Source organism: Convolutriloba macropyga, chromosome 4, assembly GCF_964194025.1.
Source record: "Convolutriloba macropyga chromosome 4, txConMacr16.3, whole genome shotgun sequence".
In the NCBI taxonomy this organism is placed as follows: domain Eukaryota; kingdom Metazoa; phylum Xenacoelomorpha; order Acoela; family Convolutidae; genus Convolutriloba; species Convolutriloba macropyga.
In genome coordinates, this window is record NC_134471.1 from 34,466,260 (window position 1) to 34,482,717 (window position 16,458).

The following is a 16,458-nucleotide window of genomic DNA, read 5'->3' on the forward strand; positions in this document are numbered from 1 at the left end:
TTATGCCAATTTGGAAGTTTTTCAGCTATTTGGCTGATTTTTAGAATTTTTACCATTTTTAGCGTATTATTTTGTTCTACTGCCTTAAGTGTAATTTGAAAAGACGGTTATTACTTACTGCGTTTTTCCACCGAGTGAGTACAGTTTAAGTGTTATGGAGCCTTTTTAGTTGAGAAATATGACGGAAAATTCTAACTATTTTCATTAGTGTTTTGAAAATTTAGTTTTTGAAGACTTTATACCTTAGACGAATTTCTTTGACTGCTATGAAAAAATTCATTAAACTGTACAAGTTTTATTAACCTCAAGTTGTCTTTGTTCAATTACTTTTTAAAATTTTCATGAGTGGTTTGAGTAGGTACTAGTGTTTTTGATGGGGTAATTTTCGAGCCGCTTCCAGAATTCTTCCGGCTACGTTTTTTAATGGTTAACCAGCCTGACCAAAAAGCTTGTTTTTCACATCCCGCATTTCAAAATTAAATTTCTCTAAAAAATATCGGTTAAACAGAAGCTCAGCCAATACTCCTTTTCGAGTCGTGAAAATTAACTACGATGAGATTAATAATAGCCCACAGCTATAGCCAAAATGTTGCAAAAAATATAATTAAAAGAAAACTTACTTTGAGACTCGTACTTCTCAAACGTAGCCCTGACTATGCTTTGGTAATGCGATCCATTTTCTGAATCATCATCATCGTCCTCAGAAGATTGGTAATCGACCTCTTCGTACGTCAGTTCACTCATCACTTGTCCTCCTATCATTGAATGATGCGGGTATGTAGAATCGATCGGTGACATTTGGGTGGGAGATAAATGGCTATGAATCGCAACATTATTGCCTCCGCCAAGAGTCGGATCCAGGTCCAAATCAAAGTCACCCTCCGCCTAGGCAGGTGACCCTCAATACTAATATTAACTTCTCTACACGTGACTTGACGGTACCAAGTCTACATGTTCACAAAAAAACGCCTTTTACAATTCGAAACTCATTATGGATAAAAGCTTGAAAGTTCGAAAAGCTTAAAAGTTCAAGAATTACTCCCCTTAAAAAACCGCGTTCGGTTCGAACCTTTGTAAGGTGACGCTAACAAGGTTGACGTTTCTAAGATAGAGTTCTCCAGTCTTTCAAAAATTCTCTTGTATAAGTTACGTGTCTCCACTGAAAAAATCTGGCATATTTGAGAACCCTGAATCATGAAGATGTTCAAAAATGGAGCCTATCTGCTTGAAAAACCGCCAGGATCACACCAAAACAATTCCTGCGTGAAAAAGGTCGTCTGGCAAGAAGTCAACCGGCCTGACAAACACCCAAATAAAAATCCTCCAGATATTTACTACTAACGTTGTATGCAATTACCAAATATCACACTAACCTGTTCATATCCATATGAGTCCACTGGTTCGCCCGCTTCACCAAATGCACTGCGATGTCTGGGTGCCGCTGGAAACTCAACAAATGCCCTGGGGTAAAACTGCATTTGAGAGGATGTAGGCTGACCATTCGATGGCCCAGATGCAAACAAATAATCCCCGTGAGTTGATACAGCTTGAATTGGCATGACAGGTCCGTAAACGCGAAAGTCACCTTAAAAATTCAAAAATTAAGACACAAAGAGCAAAAAAAAATTCGGAAACCTCAAAATTCAAATTACAGCTGTCATTCAAAAATTTTGCGCATCATTACGTGAAGAAACGATTTACGCCAACAGACAAACGAGAAGGCTCGTTAATGTACGCTGGCACGCAATGTTCGCAAACAGTTACCTTATACTTGTACATCACATCCCCAGACCAAAAAAGCATAGCCATTAGGTTGCCGGAAAATTGCCGTCGTTGACCCCACTCGCCAATGGAATTGAAATAGTTACCAAAAATTTGAAAATTGACGAGTCTATTATTTTTAAGTGTCAAAAAGTGCTCTATTTCTTCTGCGTAGATCCGATAAATATATTTCTCAAAATTGGAGAACAATTAGCTTAACTAATACCAATACCAGCTGACAGCCAGCAGTAAAGAAATTTGAACATAGCCGAGCATTAATGGTTTATCCCGTTTATTTTTACTAGCAAGCCCGCAAAACCATAACAAGAAAATCATTTACACGAATAAGAGGTTTAAAAAAATTAAGGTTTCTGTTTCGCACTGACTCGGGCTCGAACCCATATCCCTCGCTTAACAGCCATAGGTCTCACCAATTACGCGAACTATGCGTATTGCACTTGTCCTTTGCTCTTTCTACAGCAAATTTCTGGACAAGGGCGCTTGTGACCCTCTTGTTTTTGCTATACCACATGCTTAATGAGCGCAAAAAATGTGCATAATAGGAGCTTAAACAGGATGGCAACGCGCTGCTCAAAACGCATTGATTATGCGCTAGGTTGCATTATTAAGGACCCCTAAAACATGTTACTAGGAGCAGTGTTAACGATTGTGTTCAATTGCGACGCCACTGATGTTTAATATAATAAGGGAAGATTAGGCAATACGACTAAAACTGCTCAACACTTAGTTTCAAAGTGATTTTATGAACAATGGTAATAGAACCGCCAATCAACTGTGGTTATCCTATGAAGGACAGAGAAAAATGTTTGATTTTTCCAATTGAGTCTGTTTGAAGCTCTTGGTGCATTCTGTTTTTGCCTCCCGTTTCGTGGGGTGACTATTTGCTCAACTGTTTTTCTTGATTATAATATTTGAGACGAGAAAAATAGAGAAGTAAACAAAGGGTGAGAGAAAGAGATACGGAAAGTAGGAAAAAAGAATTAGGGAGAGAATGAGAGAGAGAAACAGAACGGAGAAGAGAAGACGAAACACACACACACACACACACACACACACACACACACACACACACACACACACACACACACAGAGAGAGAGAGAGCTTGAGAGAGAAACACACAGGGAGAGAGAGAGAAAAGAAAAATGATTGCTCTAAAATTCTAAGGGGCAGCAATACAAACTGTAAAATCCAAGTGGTTTACGAAAAACGATCGTTCAAGGGCTTGAAAAAAACAAAGAAAAGACCAAGCGAATGGAAAGAAGAATTAATACAGAGAGAAAACAATTGCCATTTTTCATCTCCCAAAAACAGACGGGAACACAAACCAACTCGCGTCGCATGGTGTTGATTAGAAATTTTCACGTCTACAAAAGGATAGGATGAGCAATTTTCAACCCCACACACACAGGAACATAAAACAAATCAGCGTCGCAAGAAGTGCTCTCGAACAAGAGGCGGCATGGAGTTGATTAGAAATTTTCATGCCTAAAAAGGGGAGGGTACCCGACACGGGTTCGAACCCTCGACCCTCCGCTTAACAGTCATCCATCTGAACAACTGAGCTATAACGACTACATACCACATTTGCTTACAATCGCTTATGTATCAAACAACATATTTCAGATTGAGAGCATTTGATATCACGCAAAAATCAGAAGTGTGAAAAATTAAGTAAAAAGCTAAGAGTATTCTAGAATAGCGCAGAATCTGTACGGCTAAAACTTTGCACAAAAACTGAAGTTACAAGTTTACAATGAGAACTTCAAACTGAGTTCTGGAGCAATTAAAAAACGTAGTACCCAGGACAGTAAATCGTCCCTGCGGGCAAGCATAATTTCTCGCCCTCTTAGCCTCGAGGTAACTGCACCTGACTAACAGACTTTTGACCCAGGTTCGGTTCTCACCCTTGTACTTTGAGTCTTTTAGGTCATTGACCTCTCTCTCCCTCTTAGAAATGCAGATAATTCGTCCCATTTTAGAGCTCAGGGGTTTAATATACGGGATTAGCAATTTTCATCCAGCAAACACACACAGGAACATAAAACGAATTAGCGTAGCAGGAAGTGCTCTCGAACAACAGGCGGCATGGAGTTCATTAGGAATTTTTATGCCTACGAAAGGGAGGGTACCCGACGGATTCGAACCCTCAGATTAGCAATCCTCCATCTTACCAACTGCGCTATAGCGACTACATACAGCCGATTCTCACAATCGCTTTCATCATATCAATAAAAATATTTCAGATTGAGAGCAATTGAGATCACACAAAAATCAAAAAGTAAAGCGTGAAAAACTTAGTTGAAAGCTAAGAGTTCTATAATAGCGCAGAATCTGTAAGCTAAAACTTTGCAGAAAAACACGATTACAATCAGAAATTCAAATTAAGTTTGGGAGCATTTACAAACACGTAGTACACATGACAGTAAATGTTCTCTCTGGGCGAGCATTAATTCCAGCCCTCTTGGCTGGTAACTGCACCTGACTAACAAGCTTTTTTCCCCGGTTCGGTTCTCAACCATCTACTTTGAGCCTTTTAGGTCAGTGACCTCTCTCGATATGTTCGCTTAACCATGCTGCTCAATGCGGCTTTTAAACATGCGCCTCCAGAGGCCTCTTAAACATGCAGAAAATTTGTCTCATTTCAGAGCTCACGCGTTTAATATATAGGATTAGCAATTTTCATCCCCCAATACAGGAACATAAAACGAATTAGCGTCGCAAGAAGCGCTCTCGAACAACAGGCGGCATGGAGTTGATTACGAATTTTCATGCCTACAAAAGGGAGGGCCCCCGACACGGTTTCGAACCCGACCCTCTGAAAAGCAGTCCTCCATCTGAACAACTGAGCTATAACAACTCTATACGACCGTTTGTCAAAATCGCTTTTATCGTATCAATAAACATATTTCAGATTGAGAGCATTTGAGATCACACAAAAATCAAAAAGTAAAGCTTGAAAAAAATAGTTGAAAGCTAGGAGCGTTCTAGAACAGCGCAGAATCTGTCAAGCTGAAACTTTGCAGAAAAACACGTTTACTATAAGACCTTCAAACTTAATTCGTGAGCAATTAAAAAACACGTAGTACCCAGGACAGTAAAACCTCCCTCTGGGCGAGCATACTTTTAAGCCCTCTTTGCCCCGTGGTAACTGCACCTGACTAACAGTCTTTTCTCCCAGGTCTGGTTCTGACCCATCTACTTTGAGCCTTTTAGGTCATTGACCTCTCTCAAAATGTTCGCTTAACCATGCTGCTCAATGCGGCTCCCAAACATGGACTTCGAGAGGCCCCTTAAACATGCAAAAAATTTTTCCTATTTTTAGAGCTCACGCGCTTAATATATAGGATTAGCAATTTTCATCCCCCAAACACACACAAGAACATAAAACGAATCAGCGTCGCAAGAAGTGCTCTCGAACAACAGGCGGCATGGTGTTGATTAGAAATTTTCATGTCTACAAAAGGGAGGGTACCCGACACGGGTTCGAACCCTCGACCCTCAGAATAGCAGTCCTCCATCTGAACAACTGCGCTATGACAGCTCTATACGACCGTTTGTCAAAATCGCTTTTATGGTATCAATAAACATACTTCAGATTGAGAGCATTTGAGATCACACAAAAATCAAAAAGAAAAGCTTGAAAAAATTAGTTGAAAGCTAGGAGCATTATAGAACAGCGCAAAATCTGTCAAGCTGAAACTTTGCAGAAAAACACACGTTTACAATAAGAACTTCAAACTTAATTCGTGAGCAATTAAAAAACACGTAGTACCCAGGACAGAAAAACCTCCCTCTGGGCGAGCATACTTTTAAGCCCTCTTAGCCCCATGGTAACTGCACCTGACTAACAGTCTTTTGTCCCAGGTCCGGTTCTCACCCATCTACTTTGAGCTTTTTAGATCATGGACCTCTCTCAAAATGTTCGCTTAACCATGCTGCTCAATGCGGCTCCTAAACATGCACTTCGAGAGGCCCCTTGAACATGCAAAAATTTTGTCCCATTTTAGAGCTCACGCGTTTAATATATAGGATTAGCAATTTTCATCCCCCAAACACACAAGAAAATAAAACGAATCAGCGTCGCAAGAAGTGCTCTCGAACAACAGGCGGCATGGTGTTGATTCGAAATTTTCATGTCTACAAAATGGAGGGTACCCGACACGGATTTGGACCCACGACCTTCAGAATAGCAGTCCTCCATCTTACCAACTGCGCTATAATGACTACATACCACCGTATCTCGCAATCACTTTTATCGTATCAATAAACATATTTCAGATTGAGAGCAATTGAGATCACACAAAAATAAAAGCGTCAAAAGCTTAACCATGCTGCTCAATGCGGCTCCTAAACACGCACCTCCAGAGGCCTCTTAAACATGCAGAAAAACACAGGTTTACAATAAGAACTTCAAACTTAATTCGTGAGCAATTAAAAAACATAGTACCCAGGACAGTAAAACCTCCCTCTGGGAGAGCATCCGTTTAAGCCCTCTTAGCGCCGTTGTAACTGCACCTGACTAACAGCCTTTGGTCCCAGGTTCGGTTCTCTCACCCATCTACTTTGAGCCTTATAGGTCATTGAACTCTCTCAAAATGTTCGCTTAACCATGCTGCTCAATGCGGCTCCTAAACATGCACTTCGAGAGGCTCCTTGAACATGCAAAAAATTTGTCCCATTTTAGAGCTCGCGCGTTTAATAATTAGGATGAGCAATTTTTATCCCCCAAACACACACAAGAACATAAAACGAATCAGCGTCGCAAGAAGTGCTCTCGAATAACAGGCGGCATGGTGTTGATTAGAAATTCTCATGTCTACAAAAGGGAGGGTACCCGACACGGATTCGGACCCTCGACCCTCAGAATAGCAGTCCTCCATCTTACCAACTGCGCTATAATGACTACATACCACCGTATCTCGCAACCGCTTTTATCGTATCAATAAACATATTTCAGATTGAGAGCTTTTGAGATCACACAAAAATCAAAAAGTTAAGCTTGAAAAACTTAGTTGAAAGCTAAGAGCGTTCTAGAATAGAGCAGAATATGTCAAGCTGAAACTTTGCAGAAAAACACATGTTTACAATAAGAACTTTAAACTGAATTCGTGAGCAATTAAAAAATACGTAGTACCAAGGACAGTAAAACCTCCCTCTGGGCGAGCTCATTTTTAAGCCCTATTAGCCCCGTGGTAACTGCAACTGACTAACAGTCTTTTGTCCCAGGTTCGGTTCTCTCACCCATCTACTTTGAGCCTTATAGTTCATGACCTCTCTCAAAATGTTCGCTTAACCATGCTGCTCAATGCCGCTCTTAAACACGCGCCTCCAGAGGACTCTTAAACATGCAGAAAATTTTGTCCCAATTTAGAACTCGCGCATTTAATATATAGGATTAGCAATTTTTATCCCCCAAACACACACAAGAACATAAAACGAATCAGCGTCGCAAGAAGTGCTCTCGAACAACAGGCGGCATGGTGTTGATTAGAGATTTTCATGTCTACAAAAGGGAGGGTACCCGACACGGATTCGGACCCTCGACCCTCAGAATAGCAGTCCTCCATCTTACCAACTGCGTTATAATGACTACATAACACCGTATCTCGCAAGCGCTTTTATCGTATCAATAAACATATTTCAGATTGAGAGCATTTGAGATCACACAAAAATCAAAAAGTTAAGCTTGAAAAACTTAGTTGAAAGCTAAGAGCGTTCTAGAATAGAGCAGAATATGTCAAGCTGAAACTTTGCAGAAAAACACATGTTTACAATAAGAACTTTAAACTGAATTCGTGAGCAATTAAAAAATACGTAGTACCAAGGACAGTAAAACCTCCCTCTGGGCGAGCTCATTTTTAAGCCCTATTAGCCCCGTGGTAACTGCAACTGACTAACAGTCTTTTGTCCCAGGTTCGGTTCTCTCACCCATCTACTTTGAGCCTTATAGTTCATGACCTCTCTCAAAATGTTCGCTTAACCATGCTGCTCAATGCCGCTCTTAAACACGCGCCTCCAGAGGACTCTTAAACATGCAGAAAATTTTGTCCCAATTTAGAACTCGCGCATTTAATATATAGGATTAGCAATTTTTATCCCCCAAACACACACAAGAACATAAAACGAATCAGCGTCGCAAGAAGTGCTCTCGAACAACAGGCGGCATGGTGTTGATTAGAGATTTTCATGTCTACAAAAGGGAGGGTACCCGACACGGATTCGGACCCTCGACCCTCAGAATAGCAGTCCTCCATCTTACCAACTGCGTTATAATGACTACATACCACCGTATCTCGCAAGCGCTTTTATCGTATCAATAAACATATTTCAGATTGAGAGCATTTGAGATCACACAAAAATCAAAAAGTTAAGCTTGAAAAACTTAGTTGAAAGCTAAGAGCGTTCTAGAATAGAGCAGAATATGTCAAGCTGAAACTTTGCAGAAAAACACATGTTTACAATAAGAACTTCAAACTGAATTCGTGAGCAATTAAAAAATACGTAGTACCAAGGACAGTAAAACCTCCCTCTGGCGAGCTTATATTTAAGCCCTATTAGCCCCGTGGTAACTGCAACTGATAAACAGTCTTTTGTCCCAGGTTCGGTTCTCTCACCCATCTACTTTGAGCCTTATAATTCATGACCTCTCTCAAAATGTTCGCTTAACCATGCTGCTCAATGCCGCTCTTAAACACGCGCCTCCAGAAGACTCTTAAACATGCAGAAAATTTTGTCCCAATTTAAAACTCGGGCATTTAATATATAGGATTAGCAATTTTTATCCCCCAAACACACACAAGAACATAAAACGAATCAGCGTCGCAAGAAGTGCTCTCGAACAACAGGCGGCATGGTGTTGATTCGAAATTTTCATGTCTACAAAAGGGAGGGTACCCGACACGGATTCGGGCCCTCGACCCTCAGAATAGCAGTCCTCCATCTTACCAACTACGCTATAATGACTACATACCACCGTATCTCGCAACCGCTTTTATCGTATCAATAAACATATTTCAGATTGAGAGCATTTGAGATCACATAAAAATCAAAAAGTTAGGCTTGAAAAACTTAGTTGAAAGCTAAGAGCGTTCTAGAATAGAGCAGAATATGTCAAGCTGAAGCTTTGCAGAAAACACATGTTTACAATAAGAACTTCAAACTGAATTCGTGAGCAATTAAAAAATACGTAGTACCAAGGACAGTAAAACCTCCCTCTGGGCGAGCTTATTTTTAAGCCCTATTAGCCCCGTGGTAACTGCAACTGACTAACAGTCTTTTGTCCCAGGTTCGGTTCTCTCACCCATCTATTTTGAGCCTTATAGTTAATGACCTCTCTCAAAATGTTCGCTTAACCATGCTGCTCAATGCCGCTCTTAAACACGCGTCTCCAGAGGACTCTTAAACATGCAGAAAATTTTGTCCCAATTTAGAACTCGCGCATTTAATATATAGGACTAGCAATTTTTATCCCCCAAACACACACAAGAACATAAAACGAATCAGCGTCGCCAGAAGTGCTCTCGAACAACAGGCGGCATGGTGTTGATTAGAAATTTTCATGTCTACAAAAGGGAGGGTACCCGACACGGATTCGGACCCTCGACCCTCAGAATAGCAGTCCTCCATCTTACCAACTGCGCTATAATGACTACATACCACCGTATCTCGCAACCGCTTTTATCGTATCAATAAACATATTTCAGATTGAGAGCATTTGAGATCACACAAAAATCAAAAAGTTAAGCTTGAAAACCTTAGTTGAAAGCTAAGAGCGTTCTAGAATAGAGCAGAATATGTCAAGCTGAAACTTTGCAGAAAAACACATGTTTACAATAAGAACTTCAAACTGAATTCGTGAGCAATTAAAAAATACGTAGTACCAAGGACAGTAAAACCTCCCTCTGGGCGAGCTTATTTTTAAGCCCTATTAGCCCCCTGGTAACTGCAACTGACTAACAGTCTTTTCTCCCAGGTTCGGTTCTCTCACCCATCTACTTTGAGCCTTATAGTTCATGACCTCTCTCAAAATGTTCGCTTAACCATGCTGCTCAATGCCGCTCTTAAACACGCGCCTCCAGAGGACTCAAACATGGAGAAAATTTTGTCCCAATTTAGAACTCGCGCATTTAATATATAGGATTAGCAATTTTTATCCCCAAACACACACAAGAACATAAAACGAATCAGCGTCGCAAGAAGCGCTCTCGAACAACAGGCGGCATGGTGTTGATTAGAAATTTTCATGTCTACAGAAGGGAGGGTACCCGACACGGATTCGGACCCTCGACCCTCAGAATAGCAGTCCTCCATCTTACCAACTGCGCTATAGTGACTACATACCACCGTATCTCGCAACCGCTTTTATCGTATCAAAAAACATATTTCAGATTGAGAGCATTTGAGATCACACAAAAATCAAAAAGTTAAGCTTGAAAAACTTAGTTGAAAGCTAAGAGCGTTCTAGAAAAGAGCAGAATATGTCAAGCTGAAGCTTTGCAGAAAAACACATGTTTACAATAAGAAATTCAAACTGAATTCGTGAGCAATTAAAAAATACGTAGTACCAAGGACAGTAAAACCTCCCTCTGGGCGAGCTTATTTTTAAGCCCTATTAGCCCCGTGGTAACTGCAACTGACTAACAGTCTTTTGTCCCAGGTTCGGTTCTCTCACCCATCTACTTTGAGCTTTATAGTTCATGACCTCTCTCAAAATTTTCGCTTAACCATGCTGCTCAATGCCGCTCTTAAACACGCGCCTCCAGAGGACTCTTAAACATGCAGAAAATTTTGTCCAAATTTAGAACTCGCGCAATTAATATATAGGATTAGCAATTTTTATCCCCCAAACACACAAAAGAAGATACAACGAATCAGCGTCGCAAGAAGTGCTCTCGAACAACAGGCGGCATGGTGTTGATTAGAAATCTTCATGTCTACAAAAGGGAGGGTACCCGACACGGATTCGGACCCTCGACCCTCAGAATAGCAGTCCTCCATCTTACCAACTGCGCTATAATGACTACATACCAAGGTATCTCGCAACCGCTTTTATCGTATCAATAAACATATTTCAGATTGAGAGCATTTGAGATCACACAAAAATCAAAAAGTTAAGCTTGAAAAACTTAGTTGAAAGCTAATAGCGTTCTAGAATAGAGCAGAATATGTCAAGCTGAAACTTTGCAGAAAAACACATGTTTACAATAAGAACTTCAAACTGAATTCGTGAGCAATTAAAAAATACGTAGTACCAAGGACAGTAAAACCTCCCTCTGGGCGAGCTTATTTTTAAGCCCTATTAGCCCCGTGGTAACTGCAACTGAGTAACAGTCTTTTGTCCCAGGTTCGGTTCTCTCACCCATCTACTTTGAGCCTTATAGTTCATGACCTCTCTCAAAATGTTCGCTTAACCATGCTGCTCAATGCCGCTCTTAAAAACGCGCCTCCAGAGGACTCTTAAACATGCAGAAAATTTTGTCCCAACTTAGAACTCGCGCATTTAATATATAGGATTAGCAATTTTTATCCCCCAAACACACACAAGAACATAAAACGAATCAGCGTCGCAAGAAGTGCTCTCGAACAACAGGCGGCATGGTGTTGATTAGAAATTTTCATGTCTACAAAAGGGAGGGTGCCCGACACGGATTCGAACCCGCGACCATCAGAATAGCAGTCCTCCATCTTACCAACTGCGCTATTATGACTACATACCACCGTATCTCGCAATCGCTTTTATCGTATCAACAAACATATTTCAGATTGAGAGAATTTGAGATCACACAAAATCAAAAAGTAAAACTTGAAAAACTTAGTTGAAAGCTAAGAGCGTTCTAGAATAGAGCAGAATATGTCAAGCTGAAACTTTGCAGAAAAACACATGTCTACAATAAGAACTTCAAACTGAATTCGTGAGCAATTAAAAAATACGTAGTACCAAGGACAGTAAAACCTCCCTCTGGGCGAGCTTATTTTTAAGCCCTATTAGCCCCGTGCTAACTGCAACTGAGTAACAGTCTTTTGTCCCAGGTTCGGTTCTCACCCATCTACTTTGAGCCTTATAGTTCATGACCTCTCTCAAAATGTTCGCTTAACCATGCTGCTCAATGCCGCTCTTAAAAACGCGCCTCCAGAGGACTCATGAACATGCAGAAAATTTTGTCCCAATTTAGAACTCGCGCATTTAATATATAGGATTAGCAATTTTTATCCCCCAAACACACACAAGAACATAAAACGAATCAGCGTCGCAAGAAGTGCTCTCGAACAACATGCGGCATGGTGTTGATTAGAAATTTTCATGTCTACAAAAGGGAGGGTGCCCGACACGGATTCGAACCCGCGACCATCAGAATAGCAGTCCTCCATCTTACCAACTGCGCTATTATGACTACATACCACAGTATCTCGCAATCGCTTTTATCGTATCAACAAACATATTTCAGATTGAGAGAATTTGAGATCACACAAAATCAAAAATTAAAACTTGAAAAACTTAGTTGAAAGCTAAGAGCGTTCTAGAATAGAGCAGAATATGTCAAGCTGAAACTTTGCAGAAAAACACATGTTTACAATAAGAACTTCAAACTGAATTCGTGAGCAATTAAGAAAAAAGTAGTACCAAGGACAGTAAAACCTCCCTCTGGGCGAGCTTATTTTTAAGCCCTATTAGCCCCGTGGTAACTGCAACTGACTAACAGTCTTTTGTCCCAGGTTCGGTTCTCTCACCCATCTACTTTGAGCCTTATAGTTCATGACCTCTTTCAAAATGTTCGCTTAACCATGCTGCTCAATGCCGCTCTTAAACACGCGCCTCCAGAGGCCTCTTAAACATGCAGAAAATTTTGTCCCATTTTAGAACTCGCGCATTTAATAAATAGGATTAGCATTTTTTATCCCCCAAACACACACAAGAACATAAAACGAATCAGCGTCGCAAGAAGTGCTCTCGAACAACAGGCGGCATGGTGTTGATTAGAAATTTTCATGTCTACAAAAGGGAGGGTACCCGACACGGATTCGGACCCTCGACCCTCAGAATAGCAGTCCTCCATCTTACCAACTGCGCTATTATGACTACATACCACCGTATCTCGCAATCGCTTTTATCGTATCAACAAACATATTTCAGATTGAGAGAATTTGAGATCACACAAAATCAAAAAGCAAAACTTGAAAAACTTAGTTGAAAGCTAAGAGCGTTCTAGAATAGAGCAGAATATGTCAAGCTGAAACTTTGCAGAAAAACACATGTTTACAATAAGAACTTCAAACTGAATTCGTGAGCAATTAAAAAAAAAGTAGTACCAAGGACAGTAAAACCTCCCTCTGGGCGAGCTTATTTTTAAGACCTATTAGCCCCGTGGTAACTGCAACTGACTAACAGTCTTTTGTCCCAGGTTCGGTTCTCTCACCCATCTACTTTGAGCCTTATAGTTCATGACCTCTCTCAAAATGTTCGCTTAACCATGCTGCTCAATGCCGCTCTTAAACACGCGCCTCCAGAGGCCTCTTAAACATGCAGAAAATTTTGTCCCATTTTAGAACTCGCGCATTTAATAAATAGGATTAGCATTTTTTATCCCCCAAACACACACAAGAACATAAAACGAATCAGCGTCGCAAGAAGTGCTCTCGAACAACAGGCGGCATGGTGTTGATTAGAAATTTTCATGTCTACAAAAGGGAGGGTACCCGACACGGATTCGGACCCTCGACCCTCAGAATAGCAGTCCTCCATCTTACCAACTGCGCTATAATGACTACATACCACCGTATCTCGCAACCGCTTTTATCGTATCAATAAACATATTTCAGATTGAGAGAATTTGAGATCACACAAAAATCAAAAAGTTAAGCTTGAAAAACTTAGTTGAAAGCTAAGAGCGTTCTAGAATAGAGCAGAATATGTCAAGCTGAAACTTTGCAGAAAAACACATGTTTACAATAAGAACTTCCAACTGAATTCGTGAGCAATTAAAAAATACGTAGTAACAAGGACAGTAAAACCTCCCTCTGGGCGAGCTTATTTTTAAGCCCTATTAGCCCCGTGGTAACTGCAACTGACTAACAGTCTTTTGTCCCAGGTTCGGTTCTCTCACCCATCTACTTTGAGCCTTATAGTTCATGACCTCTCTCAAAATGTTCGCTTAACCATGCTGCTCAATGCCGCTCTTAAACACGCGCCTCCAGAGGACTCTTAAACATGCAGAAAATTTTGTCCCAACTTAGAACTCGCGCATTTAATATATAGGATTAGCAATTTTTATCCCCCAAACACACACAAGAACATAAAACGAATCAGCGTCGCAAGAAGTGCTCTCGAACAACAGGCGGCATGGTGTTGATTAGAAATTTTCATGTCTACAAAAGGGAGGGTACCCGACACGTATTCGAACCCGCGACCATCAGAATAGCAGTCCTCCATCTTACCAACTGCGATATTATGACTACATACCAATGTATCTCGCAATCGCTTTTATCGTATCAACAAACATATTTCAGATTGAGAAAATTTGAGATCACACAAAATCAAAAAGTAAAACTTGAAAAACTTAGTTAAAAGCTAAGAGCGTTCAACAGCGCAGAATCTGTCAGGCTGAAACTTTGCAGAAAAACACATGTTTACAATAAGAACTTCAAATTTAATTCGTGAGCAATTAAAAAATACGTAGTACCAAGGACAGTAAAACCTCCCTCTGGGCGAGCTTATTTTTAAGCCCTATTAGCCCCGTGCTAACTGCAACTGACTAACAGTCTTTTGTCCCAGGTTCGGTTCTCTCACCCATCTATATTGAGCCTTATAGTTCATTGACCTCTCTTAAAATGTTTGCTTAACCATGCTGCTCAATGCCGCTCTTAAACACGCGCCTCCAGAGGCCTCTTAAACATGCAGAAAATTTTGTCCCATTTTAGAACTCGCGCATTTAATAAATAGGATTAGCATTTTTTATCCCCCAAACACACACAAGAACATAAAACGAATCAGCGTCGCAAGAAGTGCTCTCGAACAACAGGCGGCATGGTGTTGATTAGAAATTTTCATGTCTACAAAAGGGAGGGTACCCGACACGGATTCGGACCCTCGACCCTCAGAATAGCAGTCCTCCATCTTACCAACTGCGCTATAATGACTACATACCACCGTATCTCGCAACCGCTTTTATCGTATCAATAAACATATTTCAGATTGAGAGCATTTGAGATAACACAAAAATCAAAAAGTTAAGCTTGAAAAATTTAGTTGAAAGCTAAGAGCGTTCTAGAATAGAGCAGAATATGTCAAGCTGAAACTTTGCAGAAAAACACATGTTTACAATAAGAACTTCCAACTGAATTCGTGAGCAATTAAAAAATACGTAGTACCAAGGACAGTAAAACCTCCCTCTGGGCGAGCTTATTTTTAAGCCCTATTAGCTCCGTGGTATCTGCAACTGACTAACAGTCTTTTGTCCCAGGTTCGGTTCTCTCTCACCCATCTACTTTGAGCCTTATAGTTCATGACCTCTCTCAAAAAGTTCGCTTAACCATGCTGCTCAATGCCGCTCTTAAACACGCGCCTCCAGGACTCTTAAACATGCAGAAAATTTTGTCCCAATTAAGAACTCGCGCATTTAATATATAGGATTAGCAATTTTTATCCCCCAAACACACACAAGAACATAAAACGAATCAGCGTCGCAAGAAGTGCTCTCGAACAACAGGCGGCATGGTGTTGATTAGAAATTTTCATGTCTACAAAAGGGAGGGTACCCGACACGGATTCGGACCCTCGACCCTCAGAATAGCAGTCCTCCATCATACCAACTGCGCTATAATGACTACATACCACCGTATCTCGCAACCGCTTTTATCGTATCAATAAACATATTTCAGATTGAGAGCATTTGAGATCACACAAAAATCAAAAAGTTAAGCTTGAAAAACTTAGTTGAAAGCTAAGAGCATTCTAGAATAGAGCAGAATATGTCAAGCTGAAACTTTGCAGAAAAACACATGTTTACAATAAGAACTTCCAACTGAATTCGTGAGCAATTAAAAAATACGTAGTACCAACGACAGTAAAACCTCCCTCTGGGCGAGCTTATTTTTAAGCCCTATTAGCCCCGTGGTATCTGCAACTGACTAACAGTCTTTTGTCCCAGTTTCGGTTCTCTCTCACCCATCTACTTTGAGCCTTATAGTTCATGACCTCTCTCAAAAAGTTCGCTTAACCATGCTGCTCAATGCCGCTCTTAAACACGCGCCTCCAGAGGACTCTTAAACATGCAGAAAATTTTGTCCCAATTTAGAACTCGCGCATTTAATATATAGGATTAGCAATTTTTATCCCCCAAACACACACAAGAACATAAAACGAATCAGCGTCGCAAGAAGTGCTCTCGAACAACAGGCGGCATGGTGTTGATTAGAAATTTTCATGTCCACAAAAGGGAGGGTACCCGACACGGATTCGGACCCTCGACCCTCAGAATAGCAGTCCTCCATCATACCAACTGCGCTATAATGACTACATACCACCGTATCTCGCAACCGCTTTTATCGTATCAATAAACATATTTCAGATTGAGAGCATTTGAGATCACACAAAAATCAAAAAGTTAAGCTTGAAAAACTTAGTTGAAAGCTAAGAGCATTCTAGAATAGAGCAGAATATGTCAAGCTGAAACTTTGCA

At 40.7% G+C, this 16,458-nt stretch overlaps 1 protein-coding gene across 2 annotated transcripts in view; it reads right to left on the reverse strand.

The window, feature by feature from the left end:
* Positions 1-16,458, reverse strand: part of LOC142337635 (NF-X1-type zinc finger protein NFXL1-like) — a 144,613-nt gene that overhangs the window by 114,765 nt on the left and 13,390 nt on the right. For both annotated transcript variants that reach the window (XM_075387013.1, XM_075387014.1), the window contains exons 2-3: positions 1,374-1,585; positions 621-885 (exon numbers count right to left, since the gene is read on the reverse strand). In XM_075387013.1, coding sequence (XP_075243128.1) covers positions 621-885; positions 1,374-1,585 — 477 coding nt within the window. The remainder of the gene's footprint in view (positions 1-620; positions 886-1,373; positions 1,586-16,458) is intronic.